Source organism: Podospora pseudoanserina, chromosome 3, assembly GCF_035222485.1.
Source record: "Podospora pseudoanserina strain CBS 124.78 chromosome 3, whole genome shotgun sequence".
Lineage (NCBI taxonomy): Eukaryota > Fungi > Ascomycota > Sordariomycetes > Sordariales > Podosporaceae > Podospora > Podospora pseudoanserina.
In genome coordinates, this window is record NC_085922.1 from 3,478,436 (window position 1) to 3,505,395 (window position 26,960).

The following is a 26,960-nucleotide window of genomic DNA, read 5'->3' on the forward strand; positions in this document are numbered from 1 at the left end:
GATTAAGCGGTTACACACAGGGGTGCGAAGATCGCATTCTTCTCGACTGCGCCGCTTCGCCTGAGCCTTACAAGGTACGACTCTTTTCCAGTTTTCTTCCTCGGTCCTGTTCTTGTTCAACATCACACGGCAGAGACCGTCCTGTAAGGATGGCATCCTTCACATTCCTCCTATTCTTCCTCGCGATACTCACAAACCACCGCGTGCTCTCGCAGCAAGCTGTCAGCAAATGCTTCTACCCCAACGGCGACGAAGCCCCCGGCGACTTCCCGTGCAACCAAGACGCGAATGGCGCGTCAGTCTGCTGCAATGGCGATAAAGGGTACACATGCATGACAAACAAATACTGCCGTGGCCCAAGACAGGAACTCGTCAGGGGCTCATGCACCGATTCATCCTTTCCTTCCGCCGACTGCCCGAAACCATGCGGAAACGGAACCCCGGGCGACATCGTCTCCTGCTCCAACGTCACCAATACCGACACTGTCTTCTGCTGCCCAGGAGACGCCGGCTGTTGCGACAGTGGGAACGGCCAGTTTGACGTCTTTCCCTCGCGGCCAAAAGTCTGGGCGGAGTGGTCAAAGTCTTCGAAGAAGTTCGTCGTTTTGGAGGCCCTTGCCACATCAACGACAAGCAGGTCTTCGTCAACGCGGGTTTCGACATCGACAACAGCAATCGAGACAGTCTCGGACACAAAGACAGACTCTACATCAAACCGGGAAACTGCCTCCCCATCCCCATCTTCAACGCCCGACTTTTCCGTCCCACCCGAATCCAACACCTCGCCTTCACCAGTCCCGCCAGCATCAGAAGGTCTCACCACCGGCGCCAAAGCCGGTATTGCTGTTGGAGCTGTGGCCGGTACGATACTGCTCATCGCGGTGGTGTTTATGGCTTACAAGCTCAAAAAGTACAAGCAAGGGCAGGGCGGCAGTTATGAGCATCACACACCGCAGAGCAACTGGAGCACTGCTGTCACCGAGGTAAACGGCAACAACGGTACCGGCTACGTCTACGGGACTGCGCCAAAGGAGCTGCCTTCTGCGTGGGAGAGGACGGTGAATGCGCAGGAGATGGACGACGGTACGAATCAGAGGTACAACAACCGACCGGCGGAGATGGACGGGCAGGGGTATAGGTAATTTATTCAGAATTGATACTGTGGGAACGGGTGAGAAGCCTGGTGCTTGCTACATTATGGAGTGTAATCGTGTGCAGATAGAATTGAGGTAGTAGATAGATTGTAGATGTAATATCTCCTTGATGAATGATGGATGATAAACGCAGAATATCTATGTTATGAAATACCCTCAGCAAAACGCCCCGAAGCCGGATATCCAAACCAGTCCTACGCATGTGATCCCATCTCCGCCCCCCAAAAGAAAACCCAAATATAAAAATCACCTGTCCAGATACCCATTAAGACAATCAATGATTTCAAAACACAAAGCAAAAAAGCCCGTCATATCCGTAACGCAAAGACCACAACGCTGGCCCTTTGAAGAGCCCCGTAATTCAAGACGAGTACCCCGTCGCGCCCAAAACCTCAACCTTCCTCGCAAACCTAACCTCCACCCGCTCCTTCACCACCTCCAGTCCCAACTTGACCACAAGCGTATACCCCCTCTGGATATTAAACGTCGTGAAATCCGGAACCAGATCCCCCTGGCCCCCCCAACTCCATGTCCCGCCTCGATACTGCTCAATTGAATACCTCTTCCCGCAAATCTCAAGCCACTTCATACTGAACCTTATCCCCAGCGAAGCGCCCAAATCCATCATTTTCCCACTGTCGGAATACGCCGGTGGCGGTGCGTCTTCAGTTTGAGGCAGTTGTTGCTCGTACCGGGTCTCTTCGCTGATAAAAGGGATTTCAATCCCGTTTCCATCACCACCCGGCAAGCCCAGAGAGGGCGTACTAAGTTCAAGTCTGGCAATGTCGGTTTCCTTCGTCATGTCATGCTTATCGAGCACGCTCCCCTTCGCCGAAACAGACGTGGTGGCCTTGATCTTGATTTTGAGGCTGACGAGACGGATTTTGATGTCGTTTTCTGAGGCGGCGTGCGGTTGCTCATGGGAAGGCCGTGCTGCTCGGATAGTAGAGCTCTCACCTTGCTCATAACCCGGAAGTCTCTCTCCTTCCGCTTCTTCCGTCTTCGTCACCTTCCCCTTGTTTTTCTCCTCGGGGTGTCTCTCATCCTCCTCCTCACTGTTATCCCCCAACCCAGCAGTAAGCTCATGCAACTTCCACACCCCGACCTTCAACCCCCCAAGCAGCTCCCCCAACTGTATCCCCGCGGGTAAATCAACCAAAACCCTGAACCCCAACCTCGGCACTCTCGAACTCCTCACCATCTTGAGCATCTTCTCCTTAACACTCAGCTTATCCCCCTCCCGTCCAGCCAGCAACCGCTGCGATCGTATCACTTGATTCGCCGACCAAAACCTGAGCATCTTCACCGTCTGCACACCCGCCAACGGCATCGAGTACACCGCCACCGGCAACCTAGACTTGGCCACATGCTTAACATTACTATTGTGAAACGGCGCCTTGTCATATAAAAACGCCTCGAGCCAATACTCCACCCACGTCGCCTGCTTGCTCGATCCACGCCCTTGGTGCGACATCACCGAGCAGGGCAGGGGAATTTGCGGAGTCTGAAGTGGGACAAACGCCATTTCTGGATCCTGCTTGTTGCGCGCCCACCAGCCGTCCTCCTTTGTCGCGTTTGCCAACTTCGGGTTGAGGCAATGGGGAGGGATCTGCACCTGGAAATTCCACGCTTGCCCTTCAGGGCTGTTTGGGGGAATATGCACCGGGCTTCCGTTGATGCATGTTACTTGCTGGCGAGGGAAGAGGGTGTATTCTGTGTTGTAGTGGTGCGTTGTTTGGCTTTCGCCCGAACCGGTGGTCTTCTCGATGCGTGCGACGGACCGGCCGTGGAGGAAGAGGATGAGCCATACTTCTGGGCGGACAATGTGCTCTTGTCTTCGGATCTGACCCGTGATTTTTTCGCCGGGGAAGAAGACGGTTCTGTTCGGGGTGGGCGCATGGAGGTGGATGGAGAGGTCTGGCGAGGCTTTTGCTTCGTTTGGACGGATCATAATAAAATATAACGCTGATGAAGAAAGATGCCGGTGTTAAAATTAATATAGACGGAAAGTAGGCGTGATGTTGTTATAAAGTTTAGGGCAGTCTCGGCAGTGCTTGTTTGAGGGTGTCATGTGGGTCGTGGCCATGGTCGGCTTCGCCACGTTCCGTTGCACTGTCCGTATTCCTCGCGTTCGGTGAGGCTCACCCATGTCACCATAAGCTTTTTGCACTGCGACGCCGATCCGTCCTCCGTTTGACATCCGGGAATAGTGGGACTTTCCGGAGCCGGAGGGCGGCAACAGCCAGACGGACTGAAAACTCCGAACAACAGTGACTTGTTGTCCCAACCACGCGGTTCAATGCAGCCGCCCCCGGGAAATTGTTGTTGTGTGCCCCATCCACTATTGGCAGCAGCCCCGGTTTTGGTTAGCGTGCACAGCTGTAATGTCCGCTGACGAGCTGAACCCCTGGATGACCCCCTGTTTATTGACTTACAGAGTCCAGACCGCGATAGATGCTTAGCCAAGCAATCCCTGTTTGAGAGACAACAGCAAACCGGTCTGAGGACTATAAACACCATGGCCAGCCCCAATGCAAGCTGCTCTCTTCTCTCTCAGGCCAGGCAACTGTCATTCATTCTTTGAACCCAGGACACTTTCTGTCCGTTCCACTCTTTCCCAGCCTGCCCCAGTCATTCATTGATACCACTTCACCATGCCTTCCTCCAGACTCTTGTCGCTCCTCGCCCTCCTTCCGGCTGCGGCTCTTGCAACCGACAATGCCTCGGTTCAGCCATCTGGGCTAGTCCGTCACTCTCTGACTGCTCAAGAGGGTGGTTCGCTTTTCAGCAGACACTCGAAGAGACAACTGGTCACTGAATCCTCGGCAAAGCGGGCCGGTACATTCTACACCATCAACGTCAAGTTCGGGACGCCTGGCCAAAATGTCCCTGTACAAATCGATACCACGCAACCCGAACTCTTCGCGAACCCTAGATGTGCCACGTCATCGAGCCCATCCTTCTGCCAGAGCCAGCCGAGGTTCACCATGTCGAGCTCCCTCATCGATCTTGGGGTGCAAGGTTCGATGTCTCTGCGCAATGGTGGCTATGTCAACTGGCAATATGTGTCCGATTACATCGGTATCGGATGTAAGTTTGTGCATCATGGACGTTGTGTTAAACCGAGTTGACTGACGTATCTCTGTAGCCTCTAGGATCACCCAACAGATCTTTGGGGTTGCCTACGACAGTTCCGGACCGACGAACGCCATTCTTGGTCTCGGCCCATCCCTTCAAGGCTGGACCAATGGGTATCCCCTAGTTCTCGACAGTCTCAAGACACAGGGACACATCAACAGCCGGGCCTGGACTCTGGACCTGAAGGGATTTACAAGCCAGAGCGGTTCGGTGATTTTCGGTGGCATCGACACCAACAAGTTCATTGGGGACCTGGTTAAACTCCCCATTGTCCCTGCCGCGCAATCTCCTGATGGGTATACTAGATACTGGATCCGCCTCGATGGTCTCTCGGTCAGACAGGCCGACGGTTCAGTTGTGGATGCCTGGGCTAAGCCGGAGGGTGCAGCGGGTCAGCCATTCGTGATCGACAGCGGCGCGAGTCTCACTGCCCTTCCCACGTCCATCTACAGCCAGTTTGTTGCGGCGTTCCCTTCGGCCACGGCTAACGCTGACGGGACTTTGGTTGTTGATTGCCCTGCTGAGGGTGAGGGTGGATCTGTCAACTTCAACTTCGATGGCAAGGTCATCAGCGTTCCTTTCGGCGACTTTGTGTCTCGTGTGCCCGACACAGACACCTGTCTTTTGGGAGTTTATGAGGACAGCTTCCCTGTCCTTGGTACCAACTTCCTCAGGGCTGCCTACGTCGTGTTCGACCAAGACAACCGCAACATCCATCTCGCTCAGTCCGCAGATTGCGGTGCTGAGGCTCTTGTGGCTATTGGTACGGGTGTCGATGCTGTCCCATCGGTTACCGGCGCCTGCCCAGCTCCAGTGACCTCGACCACTACCACCGAGTCCGCTACGACCACAGAGGAGGTGACCTCCACCACTACCGAAGAGTCTGCCACCACGACTGAGGAGGCTACTGCCACGACTGAGGAGGCTACTACCACGACTGAGGAGGCTACTACCATGACTGAGGAGGCTACTGCCACCACTGAGGAGGCTACTGCCACCACTGAGGAGTCTACCACCATCACAGAGTCCGCCACCATCACTGAATCTGCCACCGAGTCTGCCACCGAGACTGCTACCGAGGCCGAAGAGAGCGAGTGCGAGACAGAGTATGAGTCGGCTACTGAGACTGCCACCGAATCGGCCACCGAGACTGCTACCGAGTCGGCCACCGAGACTGTTACTGAGTCTGCCACCGAGACCGCTACCGAATCCGTTACCGAGACCTCAGTTGCTGAGCCCTCCATCACTGCGACCCAGACCTCTGCCGCCGAGACCTCGGTCGTGGAGACCAGTTCATTCCCCATCACCACCACTGCTGCTCCCCTCCTGACCATCACGTACACCGAGACTTCGACCTCGACCATCACCTCATGCCCTCCTTCAGTTCCCAAGTGTCCTGTCGGCTCCGTCACCGTTGTTACCCAGGTCATCACAGCTACCACCTCCGTCTGCCCTCAGACCTCGGCCACCTACACCTTCCCTGCTGCCAACCCATCCGAGGCGCCTGTCGTCGTCACCCTCACCCCGGTCAAGCCGCTGCCCACTCCCGTCACCGTTCCTGGATGCAGCTGCACCGCCTCTCCATTCCCTACCGGACTCGCCCCCGGTCAGCCTACAACTTTGGCTACTGTGCCTCACATCGTCGCCACTGGTGTGCCCCAGGCCCCAGGCGCTGGTGTCCCCAACGTTCCGGGCACTGATGTTCCTCACGTTCCGGGCACTGGTGCTCCCCACGTCCCCGGTTCTGGCGCTCCTCACGTTCCTGGCTCCGGTGCTCCCCACGTTCCGGGCTCCGGTGCTCCCCATCTTCCCGGCACTGGCCTTCCCCATGTTCCTGGCACTGGCCTCGCCCCTGCCCCTACCCAGCCAGCCCATGGTGGCCACAATGGTACCAACCCGGTCCCCACCTTTGTTCCTCCTCAGGCTCAGCCCTCTGAGCCCGTGACGGCTGGATCCGCCAAGCTGTCCAGCGTGTTGAACTGGGGCGCGGCGGCTGTAGTCGGTGGTGTCATTGCTGCCATGTTGTAATCGGAGTGTGAAGTTGTTGTGTATACTTCTTTTTGGGACTGACGGTTGTTCGATCCGATTTCTGGTTGGTTTTTCGGTTTATGTTCGATGGTGTTTGGTGCTTGGAAGTTAGAGGTAGACAATACAAATAATTTTTATTGGTTAATGCTCTGAAAGCTTTGAGTCCCCCACCTTCCCTGTGTTGTATCAATTCTTGAGGGAAAGTACGACCATGTGGTGTGTCTGATTGATTAGATAAGATCTCATTGTGGCTATTGACTGATATCACTGACATCGACTGAATCAATACTCCCGGAGCCGCAAGCCAGCATCACCTGGCTGCTGGAGGTCAACAAGGGACGGAAATTAACGAAGAACAATATTGACAACGCATGCAGAAACCCTAAGGACGCCATCGAGAACCTTCAGCTGGTGGGGCGACGTGCCAAACTTCCCAAAAGAGATGTGAAATCTCGGAAACTATCCTATGCTGCAGGGATTCAGATCGCTAGCGGCGAATCTGGCGATCCTTGCCCCCTGCATCTCTCCAGGTTTTGACGCCAACACACCAATCATGGATCATCGTGAGAGCCCCGTTGCTGCAGGATCCAGACCATTCGGTGCCGCTGGCAACCATGTCATCGCGTTCTAGGCCAAACTTCAGGCTCCACGCCGAGGTGGACAAGGTGACAAGCAGATATTACCCACTATTACTTCGTATAACCTTGACTTGACCTCCCTTCCTCACACTTTGCTTTGTGGTCACCTCACACTCGTTTTCCAGCCTACACTCACTTCAGTCACTCATTCGCCATGAAGCAGGGCCCCATCTTGCTGTCAGGTCTCACCTGGCTCCAAGTCGCAGCAGCGGCATGCTGTCGCAGCAACAAGTGTCTCAAGGGTGAGCTAGCCAGCAGATATTGGAGAAGTAGACGCTAACCTGTCCGTCTGCGCTGCAGCCGTCGTCTCTTCGGGTCTTGATGGACTCCAAGATTGCTCTACCAACCTGGCTGTGACCGTCACGCCAGCCCAGAGCACCGTTACCGAGACCGTCACTCAGTTGCCCACTGAGCACAACACCTTTGTCCACACGGCCTTCTTCACCGAGACTGTCACCACGACCGCCGAGACTGAAACTGAACTTTTCACCCTTCAGACCACCGTCACAGATGCCACTTACACTCAGCTCATCACCAACACTGAGACTGTGGTTGTTACCGAGACAGCCCAACAGACCGTCACGGCAACGAACACCGGTGCTGCCTATCCAGTCAAGGCACGAGGCGACACCCTCCTGGTCCCCGAGCCAGAGCCTACTTCTTCATTGTCGGGTTCTGAGCCATCCACCATCCCAGAGTACGCCTCGGAACAGTGCCCATCTTGGGAGGCCTACGTGAAGGCTTGCAGCTGTGCCGGTGTAGAACCCACAACCGTCACGGCTGAAGCTCCATCCGCGGCTACGGAGACAGTGTCATACACAGCGGACCCCATCACCGTCTCTGTGCCAACCACACTGTCTGTCACCGACACCGTCTACGTCTCTTTGACCGAAACCACTGCCGCCACCGATGTCGAGACAGTCCTTGAAACGGCCACAACCCAAGTCACTCAGACAGTTTCTGCCCACACCACCGTTACAGTCACGCAGACCACAACCACAGTGCTCCCCGCTGCAACATGCTTACCGCCTTCCCAGGTAAAGGCATTTAGAGGGTTGGCTACTGACTACGGTGGACAGCCCCTCGCTATGTATGCTAACATGCTCAACGCCGTGACGGGCGGGATGATTTGGCAACCCCCTTCCACATCCACGTCAACGTCGGTACAATACAAATACTTTTTCAAGCTCGACGACCAAGGACGCGTGCTTCTGGCCAAGGGAGTTCCGCCCTACTCCTACACGTATGCTCTCTATGTAGCAACAAATTCGAATGGGGGTCTTTGGCCACAAGTCAACACAAAGGATGCCATCCAGAACTCGATCAACGCAGGGGGTTCGGTCGCATTCGTCAAGGGGTGCGTCAACTCTGTGACTGGAGAACTAACTTTGGACGCTGCGGGACGCAAGAATATTCTCTGGTGCGGACAGCAGATGTGGATGTCTACTGGGAAGGGGGAGGAGATCAACCGCGGCACATGCACCGTCATGCATCCCAAGGCCACGGAAATCGAAGCTTTCTGGGGATAAGCCTTCGTCTTGCACATTTGAGGAGGGCAGTTGTTTTGCCATGCATTCTCGGGGCTCTCTGATCTCTGGAACTTTGTTTACTTTCTCAGGGGTAATCTTGGGAATGTTTATCTGACATAAATATCCACCGTGGTACATCACTGTAGCCATATCCTTTGTCCCCTTGCATTCAGGTCCGCGAGCGTGACAGGAAACCCGCTAATCGCAAATCGTTTCCCTCTGCCACGTTCATTTTCCTGCTCGTTGATGCTCCTTGCGTCACTCTCGTCGTCGGCCTGGAATTCAACCACAATGGCCTGCAAAGCTGCCTTGTCTCTGACACGCAACTCAAAGTCAAGCCTGAACTGTTCTATCCCCGTTCCGTCTGGATTGCGCTCCCTCACTCTGACCATATCCCTCGGATTGACGGACCCGCTGGTGATGTCAGTCAGAGTCCTCCATTGTCTATCCGCCGATGCCAAGCTCTTTTCCTCCTCGGCTGCTTCCTCAGTCGTCAGCTCTGTGTGATAAAACCTCGTCACCTTCCTCAGCAGCTCGCCCACAGCTGGCGCCTGATGCCTCAGCCGACACCGCACCGCTCCCCGAAGCAACCTCCCATCCGGTCCGCCTGACGCCTGCTGATGAGACAAAGTAGACCTTGGAGAATAAGAGTCTGGTACATCGAAAAAGAACATGCCCGCCATCAACACCCTCGCCACATTCTTGATCTTGTCCCTCCCCTGGCCACCAACCCCCGCCCACTCCCCTGTTTCCTTCAACAACCTCGGCACCTCCTCACACTGATACAGCTGCACATACTTTGGCTTCAGTTCGGGGTTCAGCCTCATCAACCTCCCCCTTTGCGACCGCTCCGCCCCCTCCACCACCCCCTCCCATAATCTCTCCGTGTCCAGCTGCCGTTTTATCATTTTCTGCAAGGCAGTAAACCCCCTGAAGTTGCTCGCAAAAGGCATCTTGTCCGATTTTGGGCCTTGTTTCCCCGTCCCGAGCGACACCAGCGCATCAAGCACCACCCCGTTCCCCTCCCCACTCTCCCGAGACCAAATCTTTGTCTTTTCATCCATCGCCACTCGTGCCGGACAGTTGGCGTAAACCGCCCCGTCAATGTACTCCTGCCCCCCCACCCCCCATTCTCTTTTGAACACTGGCAAATAAAACGGCGCCGCCGCGGTGGCCATAGCCGCCTCCCAGATTTTGAAATCCTTCTCCAAATCATCCTCCCTTTCAAAACCAGATCTGCTGCTACCACCACCAACACTGTCAGTGGCATAGGTAGTCAAAGGCCTGTTATAATTCCCAATCACAACCTCCGTATCCCCATCATCCCTCGTGCTCGTCACCGCAACCCTCACCCCCGACCCAAGCGCACCAGAAGCCAGCACCCTCTCGCTGTTGAACGTTGGCGCAAAAAGGCTCGTCTTGTCCCCAAAATACTGCTCCAACCCCGACCGCAAGGGCCGATCGCTATACACACTCTCCACCCTCCTGAAAACCATCGCCCCCCTCGTCAGCGCCCGCCACCCAAGCCGCGAGTTCTCAAACGTCGCGGTGGAGATCTTGCTGAAAAAGGCGATCATGTCCTGCATCCTGGTATCGATCCCGCTACCCCGCCTCGCCAACGGGGAAGAAGTGACGGCGGCAGGGTCGGAAGGGAGCTTCCCCGGAAAGGTCAGCGCGAGAGCAACGATCCCTCCTGTGCTGGTCCCCACGATGAGGTCAAACATCTCGGCCAGTCGGACGTTTGTCAGGCCGATTTCCTGCTCGAGCGCCTGGACGAGGGCGAGCTCGACGATGCCGCGGACGCCGCCGCCGTCGAGGGTGAGGATGCGGACGCCGGAGCAGCGGGGTCTGAGCTGGATGGTTTGGTGCCCGTCCTGGCCGTCGCAGAGGATGCAAGAGTCTAATTCGAAGGCGGCGGCTTTCCAGCGGGAGGGGGTGGAGAGCTCTTGGATGCAGCGGGGGCAAAAGGCGTGGCCGCACGATGAGGCGTGGTCGGGGGAGGAGAGGAGGCAGGAGAGGCAGGTTTTGGTGGAGAGGAGTTGGGTGAAGAGGGGTTTGTTCAGGGGGGTGAGTTCGCGGCGGAGTTTGAGGATGGAGGTGTCGACTTGTTGGTTGCCGTGATGGTTGAACTCGCGGTCTCGGAGCTGGAGTTGTTGTTGTTGTTGTTGTTGTTGCTGGAACTGTCCGGCGGGTTGGGGTTCGTAGCTGTCTTGGTGGGGAGGAAGGGGGGAGCGGTACACTTTGCGGTATAACTCGCAGAACCGAGCTCGTATGCGCTGGCGCCAGACGTCTCTGTTCCAGTCGTGACCGGGGACAAAGTCGCCCGGTACCGGCTGGAGGTTGTGTCTGTGGCCGGGACCGGACGGGGGAGGGACGTGCTGTTGGTGTTTGCCTCGCTTGCCACCGTGCCCCCGGACTTGACAGCTATATGGAGTCAGAGCGCCTTGTGAGTTCAGAAAGGTGTAAGAGCACTGCTCATGCAAGAGCTGGTACAAGGCCAGCCCGCCATCCCAATACTTCCTCAAGTCATGATCGAATTTGATCTCGGGGGTAAAAGTGGCAGAGTCCCGTCTCCGAGCGAGGATCAAGAGAGACAAAGCGATGACATTTTCAATCATGCTGTCCATACCAGCAAGCTGGTTGTTGTTCACCCTGTTTTCACGGTCATACGCCAGCCGCAAAAAGTTGGCAATATGTTCCCTGAGATTGGTGGGTGTGTGATTGTCGCGACAGGTGGCCTTGTAAAAGTCGAGAGGTGTGCTCGACTCGGAAAAATGTCGAAATGTGTTGGACAGAAAGAGAGAAAGCCCAGCGACGTTGTAGCGGGTCAAGCTCTCCGCTCTGATATCCCGCTCCTCGACAACCGCACGATCAAGAACACGCTTGAGGTTTCCGAAATGCTCAAGAAGCTTCTCTGGCTTGCCATGGTTGTCGACATGGTTGTTGTCAGGGATGTAGCAAAGGTGAATGCTGCGGAAGAGCTGACGATACAGATCGTTATTACTCCTGATCATCAACCCCAAGCTCGTGGACGCGTTGAAGCGCTCGACAAAAGTGGCAATCACTCCGGTCCTCTTCCACAGGCCTGGGCTCTGCGACTCCAGAAACTCTTGTTTCAGCATCTCCGGCGTGCTGTCCTTTTTGTCTGGGGTGTACTTGTTGCGAACAACGATCAATGTCTTGCCAGACGGTTGGTTGAAAGTCTTGAGCATTGCTCCGGCAGCCCACTCGAGGATCCGAGGAAAGTCGTGTCCTTTGGTTTTAGGATTCTGCGTGACAAACACAACAACGTCACTGACAGCGTAGAGAAACCGGGCGTAAAACAGGTCAATCCCTGCTTTGCCTCTGCCGTAGTCGTCGGCCTTGATGGTTCTCGTTTCCACCTGCTCGTCAGGATCTTCTGTGTCCGGGACGGCCTTCTCAGCGTTGGTGAGAGCAAAATCGGCTGTGAACCCTTCACAGTCAGCTAAGAGTAGGGGGTATTGAGGATCTGGCGACGGCTCTGATTGAGTGGCGATGTTGTTGCGATAAAGGTGGACTCCAAAGGTAGCGGGATCGTCGCCGCCCTGTGAGACTGGCAACTCGTGCTTCTCAGGGCGGTCCAAGACACTTTGTAGCAGGTTGTACAACGCGTTCTCTCGACCCAAAGCGTCCGAGGAGTTTCCTGCTCTCTGCTCGGCTAGTCCGAGTAGAAGCATTGCCCTAACGACCGTGGACTTCCCAGCATATGTATTTCCAATGAACGACACGATGCTCGGATAATGGTTCCCCGTGATCCTGTTTCCAGTTTGATGAGGGTCGCAAAGACGTCGAAACCGGTCGTACAGCCAGAGTTCCGGCTTGTCATCTTCTTCTTTTCCCTTCTTGACGCTAAACCAGCGCGCAAGCTTGTCGTGGCCGTGGAGTGCTTTGATTTGAGCATCATCAAGGTTGGAACAGGTGATGGCTTTGATGAACATTTCTGCTGTCGGGTTGGCTGGTTGATGAAGAGCTTTGAGCTTCTCATTTGTGAATTGCTCGATGTGCTCGTTCCAACATGAGTGATGCTCAGAACAGGGAATGTTTCGGCAATCGTCAATAGTGCAAGAAATACAATAGGAGTCGTTGCATTTGACGCACCGCCGACCCATGGGCTTCCCATGATGGGGGCTGGAGGGCTTTTCGCACAGAAAACATTGCATTTTGAGTACCTTGCTGATAGGTGGTAATTGTAGGTAAGCTGAAATGTATGAGAATAAATTGGGTTTGTGAATGGTCTTCTTGGATTCAAGACAAGCGAAGCACACTGGTATAACAGTACTAAGATATGACAAGGCCTCAATTTATACTACGGTAGATCATAAGGTACCCCCCTCTGGAACTAACCTGGTAGCCAAGATCATCCCGAAGAGGGGTGCATACCTACGACCGTGAAGACGATAAGAGAGAAACATAACCGGCGTGTCGAAGTGCATCTTGATTCGTGGGAACTGTGTTGATGTACTTACCTTAGGTACTATTGATAGCTGAGCCGCCACTGTGGTTCGCGGTCGACGCAGCCGGACATCGACGCCTTGCGCCAACTTTGGCTTGATACGGTTTTGTGGCTTGTTTCCACGGGAGTCATCACGCCGCATTCATGTTCGATTCAGGGGGTTGGAGTGGCGGCCGCTCTGGCGGAATTTCCAATTTCCCGAAAAGAACATGAGTCAGCGATATACAGTGACTGATTACACGAGGGATCCAAAGTCCGTCTCAAAATGATGCTCAGATCGTGGTCGCCTCTCGTGAGCCATTCAAGACTTTTGATTCAAACAACAACCTCCATTTCTAATCATACATTAAGCGCCTTTATCTGCTTAGAATCATCATTCGCCGAACCAATTTCTGCACTCTGCCCAAACTCCAACTTTCGGCTCACTCCATTCGGTTCCACTGCCTTGGTGATGGGCCACGATCGTTGTCAAGTGTACTGAAGGGAATGCCACCTTCCATCGCATCATCTTCCCATGTATGACGCTCCCGTGCCCGCAGACGGTCTTGGATTGCCGGACTTCCATCCGTTCCAAACTTGAAGATGTTAGCCTTGCTCCAAGCTTTAGCAGCCCGGTCCTTTGTCTCATCTGATCGCATCCATTTCACTGCGAACATGATAGATCTGCCGATCATTAGAATTATAATGGTGCCGGAGAAGCTGTAGCCAAGCCCGGCGAAGGCATCCTTCATTTGATTTCTAGTAACTGTCAGTAGCTGTGTCGTCTCTACGCTGGCCATGAAGCTTACCCGAGACGTTCAGACACCGATGCTGTCGTCAATACGGAGAAGCCGTCCGATTCAACAACTTCTTGACTGCATAGCTGTCAGATACAAGTCTTTATCCGGTGTAGGTGACTGATTCTTCTCCTACCTCGCCAAACACCCAGTCAGAAACATTCCGATGAAACCACTAACGGTGTGTATGAGAAACACTTTGAGCTCGTCATCTGGGAGATAATCAGAAGTGAGGGGTTTCAACATGTACACGACAAAACTTGAGACAATGCCGAATATGGCCGACGTAGAAACAGGAACCTGGCATTGTTAGCTTAATACAAGATTGTCAAAGCCTTGAGATTCGCCACTGACATAACCGCTTCCTGGCGTGATGGCTACAAGCCCAGCGATAGCCCCATCGCAGAAGTGCACGGCAGTGAGCCTCCTAAACTCGCGCGGCTCATAATCGGCGCTCCTCATGTATATCTGTTTTAGAACCCAGTGAAGGAACACAGTGGTAGTACCGCCAGCGCAAGCTGCCACGTGTGTGGCCAAGCATGCAGATACGGCCCGGCTGTTTGCCCCAAGTGCTGAACCCCCATTGAAACCGAACCTGTTGAATGTGTCAGATGGGGTCTGACGAGGGGAAGCTTTGGACTCCGCAAAGAAGAGCCCTGGGGGGCAACTACATACCAGCCAAACCAAAGTAACCCAGTCCCAAAGATTGCTTGGTTGACGTCGTATACTTCGTAATCCCTTCCTGGAATGATGTCGGTCTGTTTGTACTCTGGGAGCCATGGTGAGGTGTTGAACAACCAGCTTTTGACCCACATGGCCGCTGCCCATGGGAGGTTTTCATTGATACGTTTTTTCGTAACACTTGATAGGTGCAAGTAGGCCCTTTGCCACCCGTTGGACTCAAAGAAGTAAAAAATAGACATGGCGGCAACAGCGGCGCCGCTCGCTATGTGCACCGGGGTGCCGCCAGCAAAGTCCATACTGCCCAGTTGGTGAGACCAGCCCTCGCTGTACCAAGACCACCGAGCAATTGGACTGTAGATTACAGCTGACCATACACTGACGAAAAGTAGGTACCTTGCTGAGTGCATCTTTTGCATTGTGCCTGCGCAGATGAGAGCAGCACTGGTTTAGGGTTAGCAAGTATCAGGTCTTGAACGGGCGATGGCGAGGGCCTACGTAAAAGCTGCAAACATGCCCTGAAAGAGGGCAAAGGCTAGCTCTGGAAGATGCTGGACGGATGGCCCTTCACTGGTCGTGACTGATGACCCTTGGTTGGTTGAGTAGACATCGCTGGGCGACATCTGTAGACCATTTGCCGTTGACAGGCTGCCGAACCAAGTGTTTCCAGGAGTAAATGTCAAGGCGTAACCCCATAAGTACCACTGAATGTGTCGAGGTCAGACGACCTGTGAGGTGGGGAACAAATTGGAATTGCCGTACCTGGAAAGATATCATAGCACCAGTGAGCAGGGGCTGTTTGAACAAGGTGATGGCGAACAACCGGCTTCCAAGCCCAGAGTAAACCATAGAGATCGATATAACCATAAGAAAAACAAGAGCTGAGCATATCATCAGCCAAGCGATATCAGCTTTCTGTTCGAGTCGGTTCGATATCCTAATCAGCTTCCAGTCTCATGGCGGTTTCTGCTCTGGCACAGCAACTTACATCAAGCGTGACATCGGCACGCGTCAAGATTGGAGCTGCCATCCTTTCCATGTGAATCAGGTCGCCGCCCGTCTAGAATGTCAGCGCATGTGAACAACAGAAAACGAGGGTAAGAAGAGGGCCGCAATTTAATGGGATTTGGACATGATGACAGTCCGAGTCAAACAAACCGGCCAGAGCAAAGATGTCATCCTTCTCAGAAACGCAGTGACGCGGCAGACGAGAGCACAGCCAGCTTGAGCCTTGTGCAAAAGTCTTCCCAACCCGGATCGGGACCCGGGGTGTGAAGGCGTCAAAATACAATGCTGCGGGCGGCAAAGCGGTGGCTTGAGGTGTGATAGTTGCGATAAGGAATTGATTGGCCAGGAGACGGAGGCTTCACGACAATATTAGCACAGCCGGCAACCAAACCGGTCCAGCTTTGACCAATTTCCGTTTCCACGAGGTGGGTGGGTGTCTCCTTGCAACCGAGTTTAAGGCGACCGCTGCTTGTCCGCATTTCCCTCCTTGAAGAGCTCCGGATCAGAACGGGATGAAAGAAGGCGGGGGCTGGTGCCGCTGCCCACACCGAGAAAGGAACCCCCACCAAAACCAAATATGCATGGTATCGGAGGGAGGGGGGGTCCTCTGGACTTGGGTTCCCTCTGACCCTTCCAAGCTGTGAGGCACATAGGTACCTACCTAGGTAGTGTGGGTGAACAAAAAGCATCGATTCGACCCCTGGAATCCTGTAATGACCAACAGATAACACATCATGTCGCTCTGGCCATTTTCTCGCGATCGTTTTGACAGTGTCATAGATAGAAATGGCCGCTCCCGTATGCAGCAGACTCCTCTTCCGACATGACGACAACCATACCGAGCGCCTCATCTCTTGGTCTCCCGATGAGGTCACGCGCGTCAAGAAACGCAGCGCTTTCCTCAAGCGGCGCATAGTTTATCTCGAAGTCGACAGCGAGCGGAAACCAGAAGAGATAAGCTTCCAGAGACAGGGCGAACCTCCCCATCCAACATCCCTGACACCAGGTGTTAGTCTCAGCGACTTCCAGGGCTTTCTCAGTGATCTTGCTTCAACAGGGAATATTCCCAGCACGTTCGAGCATCTTATTTCCTTTTGCAAGTGCGCTTGGGTGTGCGAATGCCCTCCCGACCCCGCCACCCTGCCCTTACAGATCTTCAGCCGCGAGCGTGGACCAGATGGACGTCGCGATGTCATAGCTTGCAAGTTTGACCCGATTTCGAGAGACGATCGGCCTTGGGGTCTTACTCGGGAGTGCGAGGTCTACCATGGCGACAGCTGCGTGTGCAGCGCTGAGCTTGCCAACATATTCCTTTGGTTTGGCTGGGAGCATCATTTCAGAAAGCATCTGAAGTTGGCCATATGGACAGGAGATAAAAAAAGCGTTGCTATCCTGACGCCCGTTGCGCTGCTCCAGAACCTTCAAGGTAAATACTTTGGGATTCATCTGCCAAAGACATACAGCGTTATCTAACGACTCGATATGTAGATACCAGGGATTGTGAGATTCAGTCCATGAGAAGCGATCTTCGTCAATATTTGGACAGCAACCAAAGCGACTACAGGCACTGTGTCAAAGACTCCACCAAAGACGCCATTGAAAGATACCTCGCCAACATGGAGGATTTGCCCGCAAGAGTAGGGCGCACTTTGGAGAAGCTATTCACGGGGAGCGGCGAGGTAAACGGCGCCGCTTCGACATCACCGACACGACCCTTCAACGAACACAGGGTTTCGCTCAGCCCTAGTGTGCCAACATCACTGAGTTCCGGGGGCAGTGGCGCCGAAAGTTCTGGACCTGAATCGGCAAGCGGCTCTCAACCGGATCGTACAAGCTTCTACAACCCAGAGCTCCACGGCTTCTACCATCCACATGCTGCCGGCGTTTACTATTCACAACCGGCCAGTGTCAACCTTCCTGACCCATCCCCACCAACCAAGAGCCCCGCGAGGGCTGGATCGTTGATCGAGATCTTTGGTTTTGCTGGTAAAATATACAAAAATATAGAAAAGAAGGAAGGGAAATCTGATGAATTTGCCTCCAAGGTACTGGCTCATCTTGCCAAGGGGATTGAGGCGAGACAGAAGAAGCGTGAGGACTCAATATGGGCTATGCGAGAGACGAAGATAAGTGCGTGGAAATATGAGCTCGGGATAGAATAATGGTGGCGTATCGAGCAGGCGTAAACATGTAAAAGTTTAATCTGCATCAGCATACCATATCTCGTGACCCCTTTTGATGGTGGGTCCTGAAGTGTTGGTGAGCGAGACAACAAGTAGGAACCCTAACCCCAAAGCTCCATCAGTTCCATCACCTGTTCCGTTGCCACCAGCTCCAAGATCGTTCATCGGTTGACATCCAAAGAAGACGTCAAATATATTTTGTTTATCTCGAATCGCTTCATCCATCTCTTCACTATTCCTCGGCCTCCTTTTTTTGTCAAAGAGAGTTAGTGACGAAAAAGAAACACATGATGTCTGGCACCGCCTGTCCATCTCGGTGTGTTGGTCGCGACACGCTCGGCCTTGGAACTCATCTTCTCACTTAAACATCAGCGCGCGTCACACCAGAGGTTGCCATGGAGTCGAAACCAATCAACGACACGGCTTACAATCGATTTATCACGCTCTTTTTATTTCGACTGAATTCTATCGGATGGATGCGCCGTCTGCGAAAATCGCCCTGGGGCATTGTTTGCGTGTCATCAAAGCGGTGCATCAAGGCGGGGGCGTTCACGACGCTGGCTGAGGCCAACGCGATGCGCTTTGTGGCCGAAAACATATCGATTTCAGTCCCCAAGGTCTACTGCAGTTTTGAGCACGGCGAGAGGGTGTATATTTTGATGGAATGAGTACCAGGACGCATCCTCTCAGGACTGGAGCGAGCGGTCGGAAGAATCTAGGACTCGCATTCTTGATCAGTTGCGAACCATGGGGGCGGAGGCAGCATTGGCTGACCCGGCAGTCTGGAAGCGAAAATCACCAACACAGCTGCGGCTGTTGACTGGCCGCGGGTATTTGAGTTGGCGCTGCTGCTCTTTGTATAGGGGTGCCCTTGTGGTCACATTTCTCTACGGTGCTCATTCGTTGGGCGTGTGAATATGAGTAGGTAGACAGCCAATCTGGACCGGACAGCACATGATCCGCCCAGTAAAAGGCAGCCAGATCATATTGCGGGCGATGGTATGCCTCTTTACGAGGCTCAAAACGTTGGGATTGGAGGCTTCTTGCTGCGGTAGGCCTCGGGCGGGGTAAAATCCGGCTGTTGACGTCGTGGTGCAGCTGTCCGACAAACTTCAGATTATAATTCTGGACGACAAGCAAAACAAATGTTCCTCTTCCTTTCTTGTCCCTGAACTTGTCACTTCGGCTTCATATTAACCGTTTTGATCGCGAGTTAAACTGCACCAGACGTGCTGCTTCGGCGCCCCTCAACGCAGCCATGGCCCTCCTCCTCACCCTCTACGTCCTGGTATGCCACCACCTAACCTTTAATCACCCCAATGCTAACCCTTTTCCCAGCTAATCATCACCCTCACCGGCCTCGCCATGTCTGTCCCCCCGTTTCCCCTCTCCCCTCGCCATCACTAACCTTTATCCCAGCTACCAACACCACACAAGCACCACCCTCTCCCTCCCGCTCTCCCCCACCCTCACAATCCTCACCATCCTCCTCCCCCTCCTCTCCCTCCTCACCACCTCCCTAACCTTCTTCTCCTCCTCCCACCCCCGCAAACCCCTCCTCCCCCTTTTATCCAACGCTCTCCAACTCCTCCTCACCATCATCTTGTCCACCCTGTTCGGCGCCACCCTCACATCCTCCTATCTCCCCTGCGCCCTCCAAACAACCTGGCGATCCCTCTGGACATCCCACTCCGCCACCCCCATCCGCACGATTCAAGACTCGCTCTCCTGTTGCGGCTTCAAATCAACCAAGGACATGGCCTGGCCTTTTCCCTCGAGCGGCAACAACGGAGATGTTTCCAGCTGCGAGAAGCAGTTCAACCGGCACACACCCTGCGCTGGACCGTGGGAAGACGCCCTGAACAAAACGACCGGGGTGGAGCTGGGTGTTGTTGTGGTAGCGGGGGTTGTTCAGCTTCTTTCACTGGTGGTGTTTAAAACACAGCGGAGGGGGGGGCAAGGGAAAAAGGTGTGGTTGGGGAGGGTGGTGGAGATTTTTACTGGACAGGACGATGAAGGGCAGGGGAGACGGCCGCTTTTGACGGGGGGGAGGGGTCACAGTGAGGAAGGGAGTTATATTGACAGGGGAGTGGAGGAGGAGGAGGAGCAGGGTGGTCACGAAAATGGCAATGGCTATGGAGGGACCTCAAGCTCAGCCCAGACACAAACACAACCAGACGACAATAACAGCCGTGGTGGACCAAGGGTCGAAGTCTCCCATCATGACCCCTGGGCCGGGGCGGAGAGGGTCTAATTCACCAATCCTCAACATCAAAACATCAAAAAGCATGTAAAGATCTAGCTCGATTTGTCCATCTGTACACATTCAACATTTATACATGACTTCTTTGCAATTCGCACCTCCCAGCCAAAACTCCATCCATCCATGTAAACCCCCAAAACAACTGAATGATGCATATATTTTTGACGCCCTCCTCTATAGTTCATCATGTCCCCCCTCCTCCTTCTTTTCCACTGGATCCTCAAAGACTGGTTCCTTGGCCTCCTGCTGATTCTCATTCTCCAACTGCTGCTTGTCCAAGAACTCCTTGAGCATCTCGTTCAGCTCCTCCTGGCTCGGCATCTTCCCGTCCTTACCGGGCTGCAGCTTGAGAGTCGGCGCCGCCGGCTTCCCGTTCTTCTGCGTCGACGTCGACTTGGCCTTGGCCGTCTTGGTCTTGCTCTTCGTCTTGGCCTTCTTGGCCTTCTCACGCTTCTCGAAGTTGCGGACGCCCTTCATGGCGAGATCCATGCCCGCCTTGTCGAGCTTCTCTCTGCGGTCGACGAGGTCCTTGACCAACAGGACGGGGTCGTCCGTCTCGCCGAGCTTCTCCTGGGCGATGAGCTTCTCCTCGAGCCAGGCAGAGATGGTGATATAAAGCTCCTCGCTTTCCTTCAGGTCCGCCAGTTCATAGACAGGGGGAACAGGACCGCGGTCCTTGTTGAGGTCCTCCATGCTCGTGGCAGTCTTGGTAGAGCTGCTGGGTTCATCCTCAAGGCCGTCAAAGTCGTCGGCAGACGAGGCAGGGGCTTCGGTGACGGTCGAGCTCTCGGTGCTGGTGGTGGATGAGGAGGCGGAGGCCGAAGCCTGGGCAGAAAGGAACGCCTCGTGGTCGGCAATCTGCTTCTTGATGTCGGCAACAAAGTGCTGGGTGCTGTTGAGGGCGTCCTTGAGATCCTTGATAAGCTCAGGTCTCTTGGCCAACTCTTCGATCCTCTGCTGAACAGGCGTGACAAGCTTCTGGAGGTTGGTCAGGCGCTGCTTGAGCACCTTCTCGGTGGCATCGGCACCATCGCCATACAGCCAGTCACTATCCTCGCTGTTTTGCTTCTCAATCTTGGCCCGCTCCTCGGCGGTCGAGACGCGGACAAAGTCCTCATTCTCAACAATGTCCCGGACCTTGTAGGTGTACGACTCGAGCTGGTTCAGCGCCTCCTCGCGCTGTCTCCGAGCGCGATCAGACGCCTGGAAAGCCTTGAGACGGTCCTTGATGGCAGTAAGATCCGCCTTAGAGAGCTGGGGAATGCCAGACTTCTCAAGAGTAAATTTGACTGGGATAACAATTAGTTCCCTTTTCGGTTCGGCAGGCTTTCCGTCGGCAGAAGCAGAGGCAGAGGCAGAGGCAGAGGCAGAAGAGGCGGCAGAAGACGAGGCAGTGGTGCTCGAGGATGAATCGGTCGGGGACGACGACGCGTCCGCAGACTCGCTCTCGGAATCACCTTCCAGCGGCTTCTGCTCCTTCTTTCCGAAACCAAACAGGTTCTTGACGCCATCGACGATACCGGCCTTCTCGGCGGTCTCGGTCTCGCACTCGACAGTGACCTTGGTCACGTCCACCTCACCGTCCTCGTTGGTGAGACGGACGCCGACCTTGACCTTGACGTCGGCCTTGTCGCACTTGTGCTTTTCAACAAGCTCGGCGACAGTGGCAGTCAAGTTCTGAGTGGCCAAGACCTTGGTGTCAGCCTCGGCAGACTCAAGAGCCTGGTAAAAGTTGACGGAAAAGTCCTCCTTGTTAGTAAAGGTGAGCTCCTTGGCAGGGGCGCCAAAGTACGAGCTGGCAGTCCAAAGGCGCTGGTGCTTGGGCTTGCCCTCGTCAGTGTTCCACCTCATGCCGGCAGGGTACACAGCAGCCTCGGAGATGCGAATCTCCTTGACACGGAAGCTGGGGCTGATCTCGGCAGCCCTGAAGCCAGCACCGAAAACAGCAGCCTCATCAGAGTTGACGTTGGTGCGGAGCTTGTCCGAACCGCCAAGGGCCTTCTCGAGCTGCTTCTGAACAAAAGGAGTGCGGGTAGCACCGCCGTGAAGAATGACAGAGTCAAGATCCTTGACCTCAAGTCCGGCAGCAGTAAGCGCGTTCTGAACGGCGATGCTGACTCTTTCAATCTGAGACGAAGCCATCTCCTCGAAATCGGCGCGGGTAAGCTTGTACTTGAAGTCGATATCATCGTAGAGACCCTCGAAGCTGGTACCGGTAACCTGGTTGGCACTGAGAACGTGCCTGACCTTTTCGGCAGACGTGGTCAGCTTGGCGATGGCGCGGCCGTGGGCAATGACGCCCTCAGCCGTCACGGAAGCCTTCTGAGCCTTGGGAGACTCGACAAACTTGGAGATCATGTCATCAACAATCAAGTAGTTGAGCGCATCACCACCAAGGGTGCGGTCCCAACCACTGCCAAGAACCTGGACTTCCTGAACAGTCTTGTTAAACTTGCCAATGTCCTTGACCGTCCTGCTCTGGAACTTGAGCACAGTAGCTGTGGTGGAGCCAGCACCCATATCGAATACCATGTGGTGCTCGGGCTTTCCTCCCTCGTTGACATTGGGGAACTGTCTGCTGGTGGCATAGTTGAGACCCACAGCCAGACCCTCGGTGATGAGCGACAGGACCTTGAGACCAGCGAGGTCAGCGGCCAACTCGATGGCGCGCTTCTCCTCGATGGTATAGAAGGGAGGAATGCTGAAGACGACAGAGCGGACAGAGCTTCCCTTTCCAGCGAGTTCCTCAGCGTTGGCGCGGATAGCCTGGAGCTCCATCGCCAGCAGTTCCTCCACCAGCCATGCCTCCTCTTCCTGTGTAAATGCGCCGGCGCTCTTGAAGGCGGCGGTTCCCTTGACCTTGTGTGCAACCAATTGAAGAGCTGGGTGGCGCTTCGCATATTCCTTCACCTCGGCGGCATCGACGGGGAGACCGAGGAGGGGCTTGAGGTTTGGGAACGAATCGCCAGGGAATCGCGGGGCAAGGGCCATGGCATCAGAGCCATAGGCGCGCTCGGGGTAGGTGCCCTTCTTGGGGCCATTTTGAGAGGGCTTGAAGGTGACGGCCGAGATCTCTTTTCTTCTCGAGTCTTTTGTCAGGACAATCTCGAGGGGGATACCCGGCTTTACCAGGGCGGCCTTGATGTATTCTGTGCCCAGATCGACGCCCAGGACAGCGGAAACGGCAAAGACATGGGAGGAGAAGAGGAAGATGGCAGATAATAATATTGACAACGGCGATAATGTTGGCCGCGCCATGGTGGGCGAGTGTGTGCGTGTGTGTGTCGCCGAAACAACAATCGAGTCGGTGTTGTTATGTTGGTGTTGGTGTTGGTGGTGCTGGTGTTAGGTGGGAAAGTAGAGCTCCAGCCAGCTGTCACCCAAAAGGTACTTGTTCGAGTTCCCCGCCAATTTGGAGCTTGCTGTGGATGAATAGGCAGAATGAATGCACCGCTACGCAAGAGTCAAAGGCAGGCAAGCGGCAGGCGACAGGAGATATCGCAAAGAAAATGGAGCAAAAGTTATAGATGTGGCCTCAACTGAGGAAGAGTCTGATGACCTTCCTTCTTCGTCTCTGGGATCTGGTGTTTCTTGTTCTATCAATCTGTTCCAAAATCCAAAGTGGCTACGCTGTTCACATCTTCTTGACAGCGCCCACAGACCCCTGTCCACTGATGCGACGCCCGAGCTTGGGCGAGCTTTGGCCAATCAGATCATCTCCGCTCACAAGACCAGATCGGTATCTGATTAGCTAATTGCCAAGAGTGTGTCTTGGCATCAAAGAGCAAAGCCTGAAGTTCATTGTTCGAGATTAGCAGAAGGCTGCGCGCAGCATAAGACTAGCATATCTGAGACCGGAGCATCTTCCTTCACTCATACTACTCCTTGACCCCATGTCCCTTTTCAGCGCTTGACCGGAGGGTTTGCCGGACCGGCGCCGTGAAGTGGGGCCGTTGAGCCGGCGAATGCGGCAGATATCCCGGGACGTCTCATTACGTACAGATACCACAATGTTACGTTTCGGTCGTCTTTCCATGATTGGAATGCTCTAGAATCTAGACTTATCATCTATGTACAGCCATTGCAACTACCCTCCAAGGCTTTGGACAGTGCAGAATTAGGTTTGTACAAGTTATGCAAGGCTGGCATTAGATCTTCCTTCACCTATTGCTGCCGTTGACAGCCCATCACGATATACTTCACTAATGTCACCTCCCCTCCTTCTTCCCCTTCTTCCCCCTCGAAAACGTAGCCTCCTGCTGCAACTGCGCCAAAGCCCTCTCATAAGCCTGCACCCTCTCCTCACTGAAATCCTCCACCTTGGCACCCTCCTCCTTCTCCCCAACCCCCTTCTCCTCCTTTTTGTCCAGACGGACCCTCTCAACCGGCGTGGTGCGCAAGATATTCGTAGAAGCCCCCTCTCCTTCACCAGCAAAATCCCTCCAGAACCGTCTAGCCTCGGAATGCTCCAACAATGTCCAAGCCGCACCTGCCCTGCCAGCACGGGCCGTCCTACCCACGCGGTGGACGTAGGCTGTTTCGCTGATGGGGAGGTCGTAGTTGATGACGTGCTCCAGGTTTGGTAGATCGAGACCACGCGAGGCGATGTCGGAGGCGACAAGAATGCGGAGCTTGGCCTGCGTGAAGGCTCGTAAGGTGTGCGTGCGACGGATGGTTTTAGTGGTTGAGGTGAGGGTGCCAATGAGATGCGCCAATCCAGGTATCAAAATGGCCAAGAGGCGAGAAAGCCGGAGAGCGGCTTCGTTGGATTTGGTGAAGATGAGGGCAGAGCTGGCGAATTTGCCCTTGGTAGCCGGTGCCTTGGCTTTTGGTTTTGGCTCATCAGCTTCAGACTCCGAGGATGAATCAGAGTCGGAAGAGCTGGAACCAGAGTCGGAACCAGAGTCAGAGCCAGAGTCGGAATCAGAATCAGAATCAGAATCAGAATCAGAGTCACTGCTCTCAGATGCAGATGCTGTCTCTTCCTCCGCAACTTTCTCAACCAGGGGCACAGCGGCCAAAAGCTCGCTCTGAAGCAAGTCAACCAAGTACAGCGGCTTAAGACTTGGCTCGCGGACCTTGATGGCATACTCCTTAAGCAGAGGCGGCAACGACTGATCGCCAGCCTTGGTGCCTTCCAGCACAACCAGTTTTGGCCTTGAAAGCTTCAGCAGATTCAACATGCTGATATCGTGCGTCATGGTGGCACTCAGTATGACCTTTCGCACACCTTTCTTGTTGGACTTTGGGAACACCCGCCGTGATGGTCTTCGTTCCACGCTCAGCTTGTCCAATACCAGATTCAGCCACTGCTGAAAGTCCTGCGCCAGCAGCTTGTCGGCTTCATCGACCACTAACCAACGAACGTAGTCCAGTGTAAATCCCGGTGTCTGCTTGATATGCTCCACCAGACGACCAGGCGTGCAGATAAGCACATCAACCTTGGAGGCATAGTCCTCAGGGTTGATAGTTTCGCTAGCAGTCCAACTTGACAACGCCTCCATCGAGTGGGCATCTTCCGCCGCGCCATATCTCGCCTTCTTTTCCACAATCGCCGATTGCTCCTCCTTGAACACCTTGTTACCCACAGCTGTCCCAATCTTGACTCGTTTCCCGCCATTTGAAGCAAAAGCAGCAGCGCATGCCTCACACGTTTGCTGTACCTGCTGAACAAGATCTCTAGTCGGCAGCACAATCAACGCTCTGAGATTCGTGATCCGGCCATAGCTAATGTCCTGAATCATCGGCAAAACATATGACAACGTCTTTCCAGAACCAGTAGGAGCAGCCACCACCACATCTCCTTGTCTGTCGGGATTTGGCAACAATAACGGCAACACGGCAGTCTGCACCGCGAAAGCCTCCTTGAACCCCTTGGACTGAAGAACCTTGGCTGGCTCGGCAGCAATCTTCAACTCCTCAAACGATTTCGTCGTACTTTCTGTAACTCGAATTGGCGAGGCAATCCATTGCGGCAATGTTTCGTACGTCAATTTCGACTCGTCAAAAGCGACTGGTGCTGGCTGAGGGATCGGCTCGAGGCCGTGCTCCACGACTGGCTCCTCCTCTTGCTCTGGCTCGGCACCATCGACATCCATCTTGTCCTTGTCATCTTCAGGAGCCTGCGCCTGGAGAGCTTTTGCGACCTTTTCAAACACGGATTTATGCCTGCTCCGAACCGCATCATCGTCTTCTTCTGGTTCCTCGGCTTTTGGCTTCTTCTTCTTCTTTTCTCGTTTTGGTTTCCGCTTGTCTTGTTGTTCTTCGTTGGCGATATTCTCGGTTGACTCCGCTTCCTCGGCGACAGTTGGAGTGTCCTCCTCTTTGTCTTCTTGATCTTCCTCCTCTACCCTCCTCCGCTTCTTGGGCTTTTCCTCTACCCCCCCCTCGTCGCCCTTGGAATTTTTGTTCTTTTTGCTCTTTGACTTCTTGGGTGTCTTTTCCTCCTCTTCGGTAGCCACTTTGGGTGTGTCGTCTACTGGGCCCGAGCCTGGCACGCTGGGAGCTGGGGGCTCGTCATCGCCGAATACAATCTTGGTTGGCTGTGCTGTAGCATCGATGCGCTTGGCGTATGGCTGAAGCCATGACGAAGTCTGTACTGGCACAGGGGCAGGCTCTGCATATTCCGACCATTGCGGCAGTGGCTCTGGCTCTGGATCTCGGTAGACGGGCGGTGGTCGCACAGGTATGTCAGATGGGCGCGACGCCTTTGGTTTTGGTGGGGGAATGTATCTGTTGTACATGTTGGAGTATTTAGAATCCCAAATGTCATTAAAATGGTTCGCGATGTCAGAAAAGAGCTGGAGAATCAGACTCTTGTTTGGCTGCAAATCGGAGACGGGCGCAAAGAAAGTCGACATCCAAGCTCTCAGTCGAGCTCTGCGCAATTGGCAGTGGGGTCCCAACTTTTTTCTGGGGCTCGTCCAATTGCCAGCATTGACCGCTCTTGCCATCCCTGCTTATCGCTTATCGAGCCGTTCGAGGGTGGATCTACCCGTTCTTGGCAGCCCTCCCAAACACCGCCGCAGGCCAACGCGTGCGCCATCCAATCACTGGTGTCCCCTGAAGGGGCATTGGATGAAGCCATC

At 54.4% G+C, this 26,960-nt stretch overlaps 10 protein-coding genes across 10 annotated transcripts; 5 read left to right on the plus strand and 5 right to left on the minus strand.

Moving 5' to 3' along the window:
- Positions 1–149: 149 nt before the first annotated feature.
- QC764_309960 (uncharacterized protein) lies at positions 150–1,142 on the plus strand (the record flags this gene model as incomplete). Its single annotated transcript, XM_062946107.1, has 1 exon — positions 150–1,142. The coding sequence occupies one exon, from the start codon at positions 150–152 to the stop codon at positions 1,140–1,142; it is 993 nt and encodes a 330-aa protein (XP_062802161.1).
- Positions 1,143–1,515: 373 nt separating this feature from the next.
- QC764_309970 (uncharacterized protein) lies at positions 1,516–3,105 on the minus strand (the record flags this gene model as incomplete). The annotated part of the gene is made up of 1 exon (XM_062946108.1): positions 1,516–3,105. The coding sequence occupies one exon, from the start codon at positions 3,103–3,105 to the stop codon at positions 1,516–1,518; it is 1,590 nt and encodes a 529-aa protein (XP_062802162.1).
- Positions 3,106–3,808: 703 nt separating this feature from the next.
- On the plus strand, positions 3,809–6,320 carry QC764_309980 (uncharacterized protein; the record flags this gene model as incomplete). Its single annotated transcript, XM_062946109.1, has 3 exons — positions 3,809–4,244; positions 4,303–5,376; positions 5,398–6,320. 3 exons carry the CDS (start codon positions 3,809–3,811, stop codon positions 6,318–6,320), a joined length of 2,433 nt encoding a protein of 810 aa, XP_062802163.1.
- Positions 6,321–6,602: 282 nt separating this feature from the next.
- Positions 6,603–8,642, plus strand: QC764_309990 (uncharacterized protein). Its single transcript, XM_062946110.1, has 3 exons — positions 6,603–6,647; positions 6,698–7,200; positions 7,259–8,642. The coding sequence occupies exons 2-3, from the start codon at positions 7,113–7,115 to the stop codon at positions 8,485–8,487; spliced, it is 1,317 nt and encodes a 438-aa protein (XP_062802164.1). The 5' UTR covers positions 6,603–6,647; positions 6,698–7,112; the 3' UTR covers positions 8,488–8,642.
- On the minus strand, positions 8,625–12,668 carry QC764_310000 (uncharacterized protein; the record flags this gene model as incomplete). Its single annotated transcript, XM_062946111.1, has 1 exon — positions 8,625–12,668. One exon carries the CDS (start codon positions 12,666–12,668, stop codon positions 8,625–8,627), a length of 4,044 nt encoding a protein of 1,347 aa, XP_062802165.1.
- A 549-nt stretch (positions 12,669–13,217) lies between these two features.
- On the minus strand, positions 13,218–16,045 carry QC764_310010 (uncharacterized protein). Its single transcript, XM_062946112.1, has 8 exons — positions 15,407–16,045; positions 15,181–15,333; positions 14,917–15,122; positions 14,413–14,862; positions 14,092–14,332; positions 13,874–14,037; positions 13,750–13,815; positions 13,218–13,699 (listed from the first exon to the last, which is right to left on the minus strand). The coding sequence occupies exons 1-8, from the start codon at positions 15,455–15,457 to the stop codon at positions 13,384–13,386; spliced, it is 1,647 nt and encodes a 548-aa protein (XP_062802166.1). The 5' UTR covers positions 15,458–16,045; the 3' UTR covers positions 13,218–13,383.
- Positions 15,907–17,642, plus strand: QC764_310020 (uncharacterized protein). The gene is made up of 2 exons (XM_062946113.1): positions 15,907–16,852; positions 16,915–17,642. The coding sequence occupies exons 1-2, from the start codon at positions 16,213–16,215 to the stop codon at positions 17,586–17,588; spliced, it is 1,314 nt and encodes a 437-aa protein (XP_062802167.1). The 5' UTR covers positions 15,907–16,212; the 3' UTR covers positions 17,589–17,642.
- A 1,225-nt stretch (positions 17,643–18,867) lies between these two features.
- Positions 18,868–19,863, plus strand: QC764_310050 (uncharacterized protein; the record flags this gene model as incomplete). The annotated part of the gene is made up of 3 exons (XM_062946114.1): positions 18,868–18,897; positions 18,948–18,976; positions 19,029–19,863. The coding sequence occupies 3 exons, from the start codon at positions 18,868–18,870 to the stop codon at positions 19,861–19,863; spliced, it is 894 nt and encodes a 297-aa protein (XP_062802168.1).
- A 183-nt stretch (positions 19,864–20,046) lies between these two features.
- Positions 20,047–23,130, minus strand: LHS1 (lumenal Hsp70 protein; the record flags this gene model as incomplete). Its single annotated transcript, XM_062946115.1, has 1 exon — positions 20,047–23,130. One exon carries the CDS (start codon positions 23,128–23,130, stop codon positions 20,047–20,049), a length of 3,084 nt encoding a protein of 1,027 aa, XP_062802169.1.
- Positions 23,131–24,080: 950 nt separating this feature from the next.
- On the minus strand, positions 24,081–26,732 carry DBP6 (ATP-dependent RNA helicase dbp6; the record flags this gene model as incomplete). Its single annotated transcript, XM_062946116.1, has 1 exon — positions 24,081–26,732. One exon carries the CDS (start codon positions 26,730–26,732, stop codon positions 24,081–24,083), a length of 2,652 nt encoding a protein of 883 aa, XP_062802170.1.
- Between the last annotated feature and the right edge of the window lie 228 nt (positions 26,733–26,960).

What these genes read in the sequence shown, in the direction of transcription:
- QC764_309990 (XM_062946110.1), top strand. Translation starts at nt 7,113, where the DNA reads ATGAAGCAGGGCCCCATCTTGCTGTCAGGTCTCACCTGGCTCCAAGTC. An exon ending in CAGCAACAAGTGTCTCAAGG is followed by an intron (nt 7,201 to 7,258) that starts GTGAGCTAGCCA and finishes TCTGCGCTGCAG; the next exon opens with CCGTCGTCTCTTCGGGTCTT.
- QC764_310010 (XM_062946112.1), bottom strand. Translation starts at nt 15,457, where the DNA reads ATGGAAAGGATGGCAGCTCCAATCTTGACGCGTGCCGATGTCACGCTT. An exon ending in GTGCCGATGTCACGCTTGAT is followed by an intron (nt 15,334 to 15,406) that starts GTAAGTTGCTGT and finishes CGACTCGAACAG; the next exon opens with AAAGCTGATATCGCTTGGCT. An exon ending in GGGTTACTTTGGTTTGGCTG is followed by an intron (nt 14,333 to 14,412) that starts GTATGTAGTTGC and finishes CACATTCAACAG; the next exon opens with GTTCGGTTTCAATGGGGGTT.
- QC764_310020 (XM_062946113.1), top strand. Translation starts at nt 16,213, where the DNA reads ATGGCCGCTCCCGTATGCAGCAGACTCCTCTTCCGACATGACGACAAC. An exon ending in GCTGCTCCAGAACCTTCAAG is followed by an intron (nt 16,853 to 16,914) that starts GTAAATACTTTG and finishes CTCGATATGTAG; the next exon opens with ATACCAGGGATTGTGAGATT.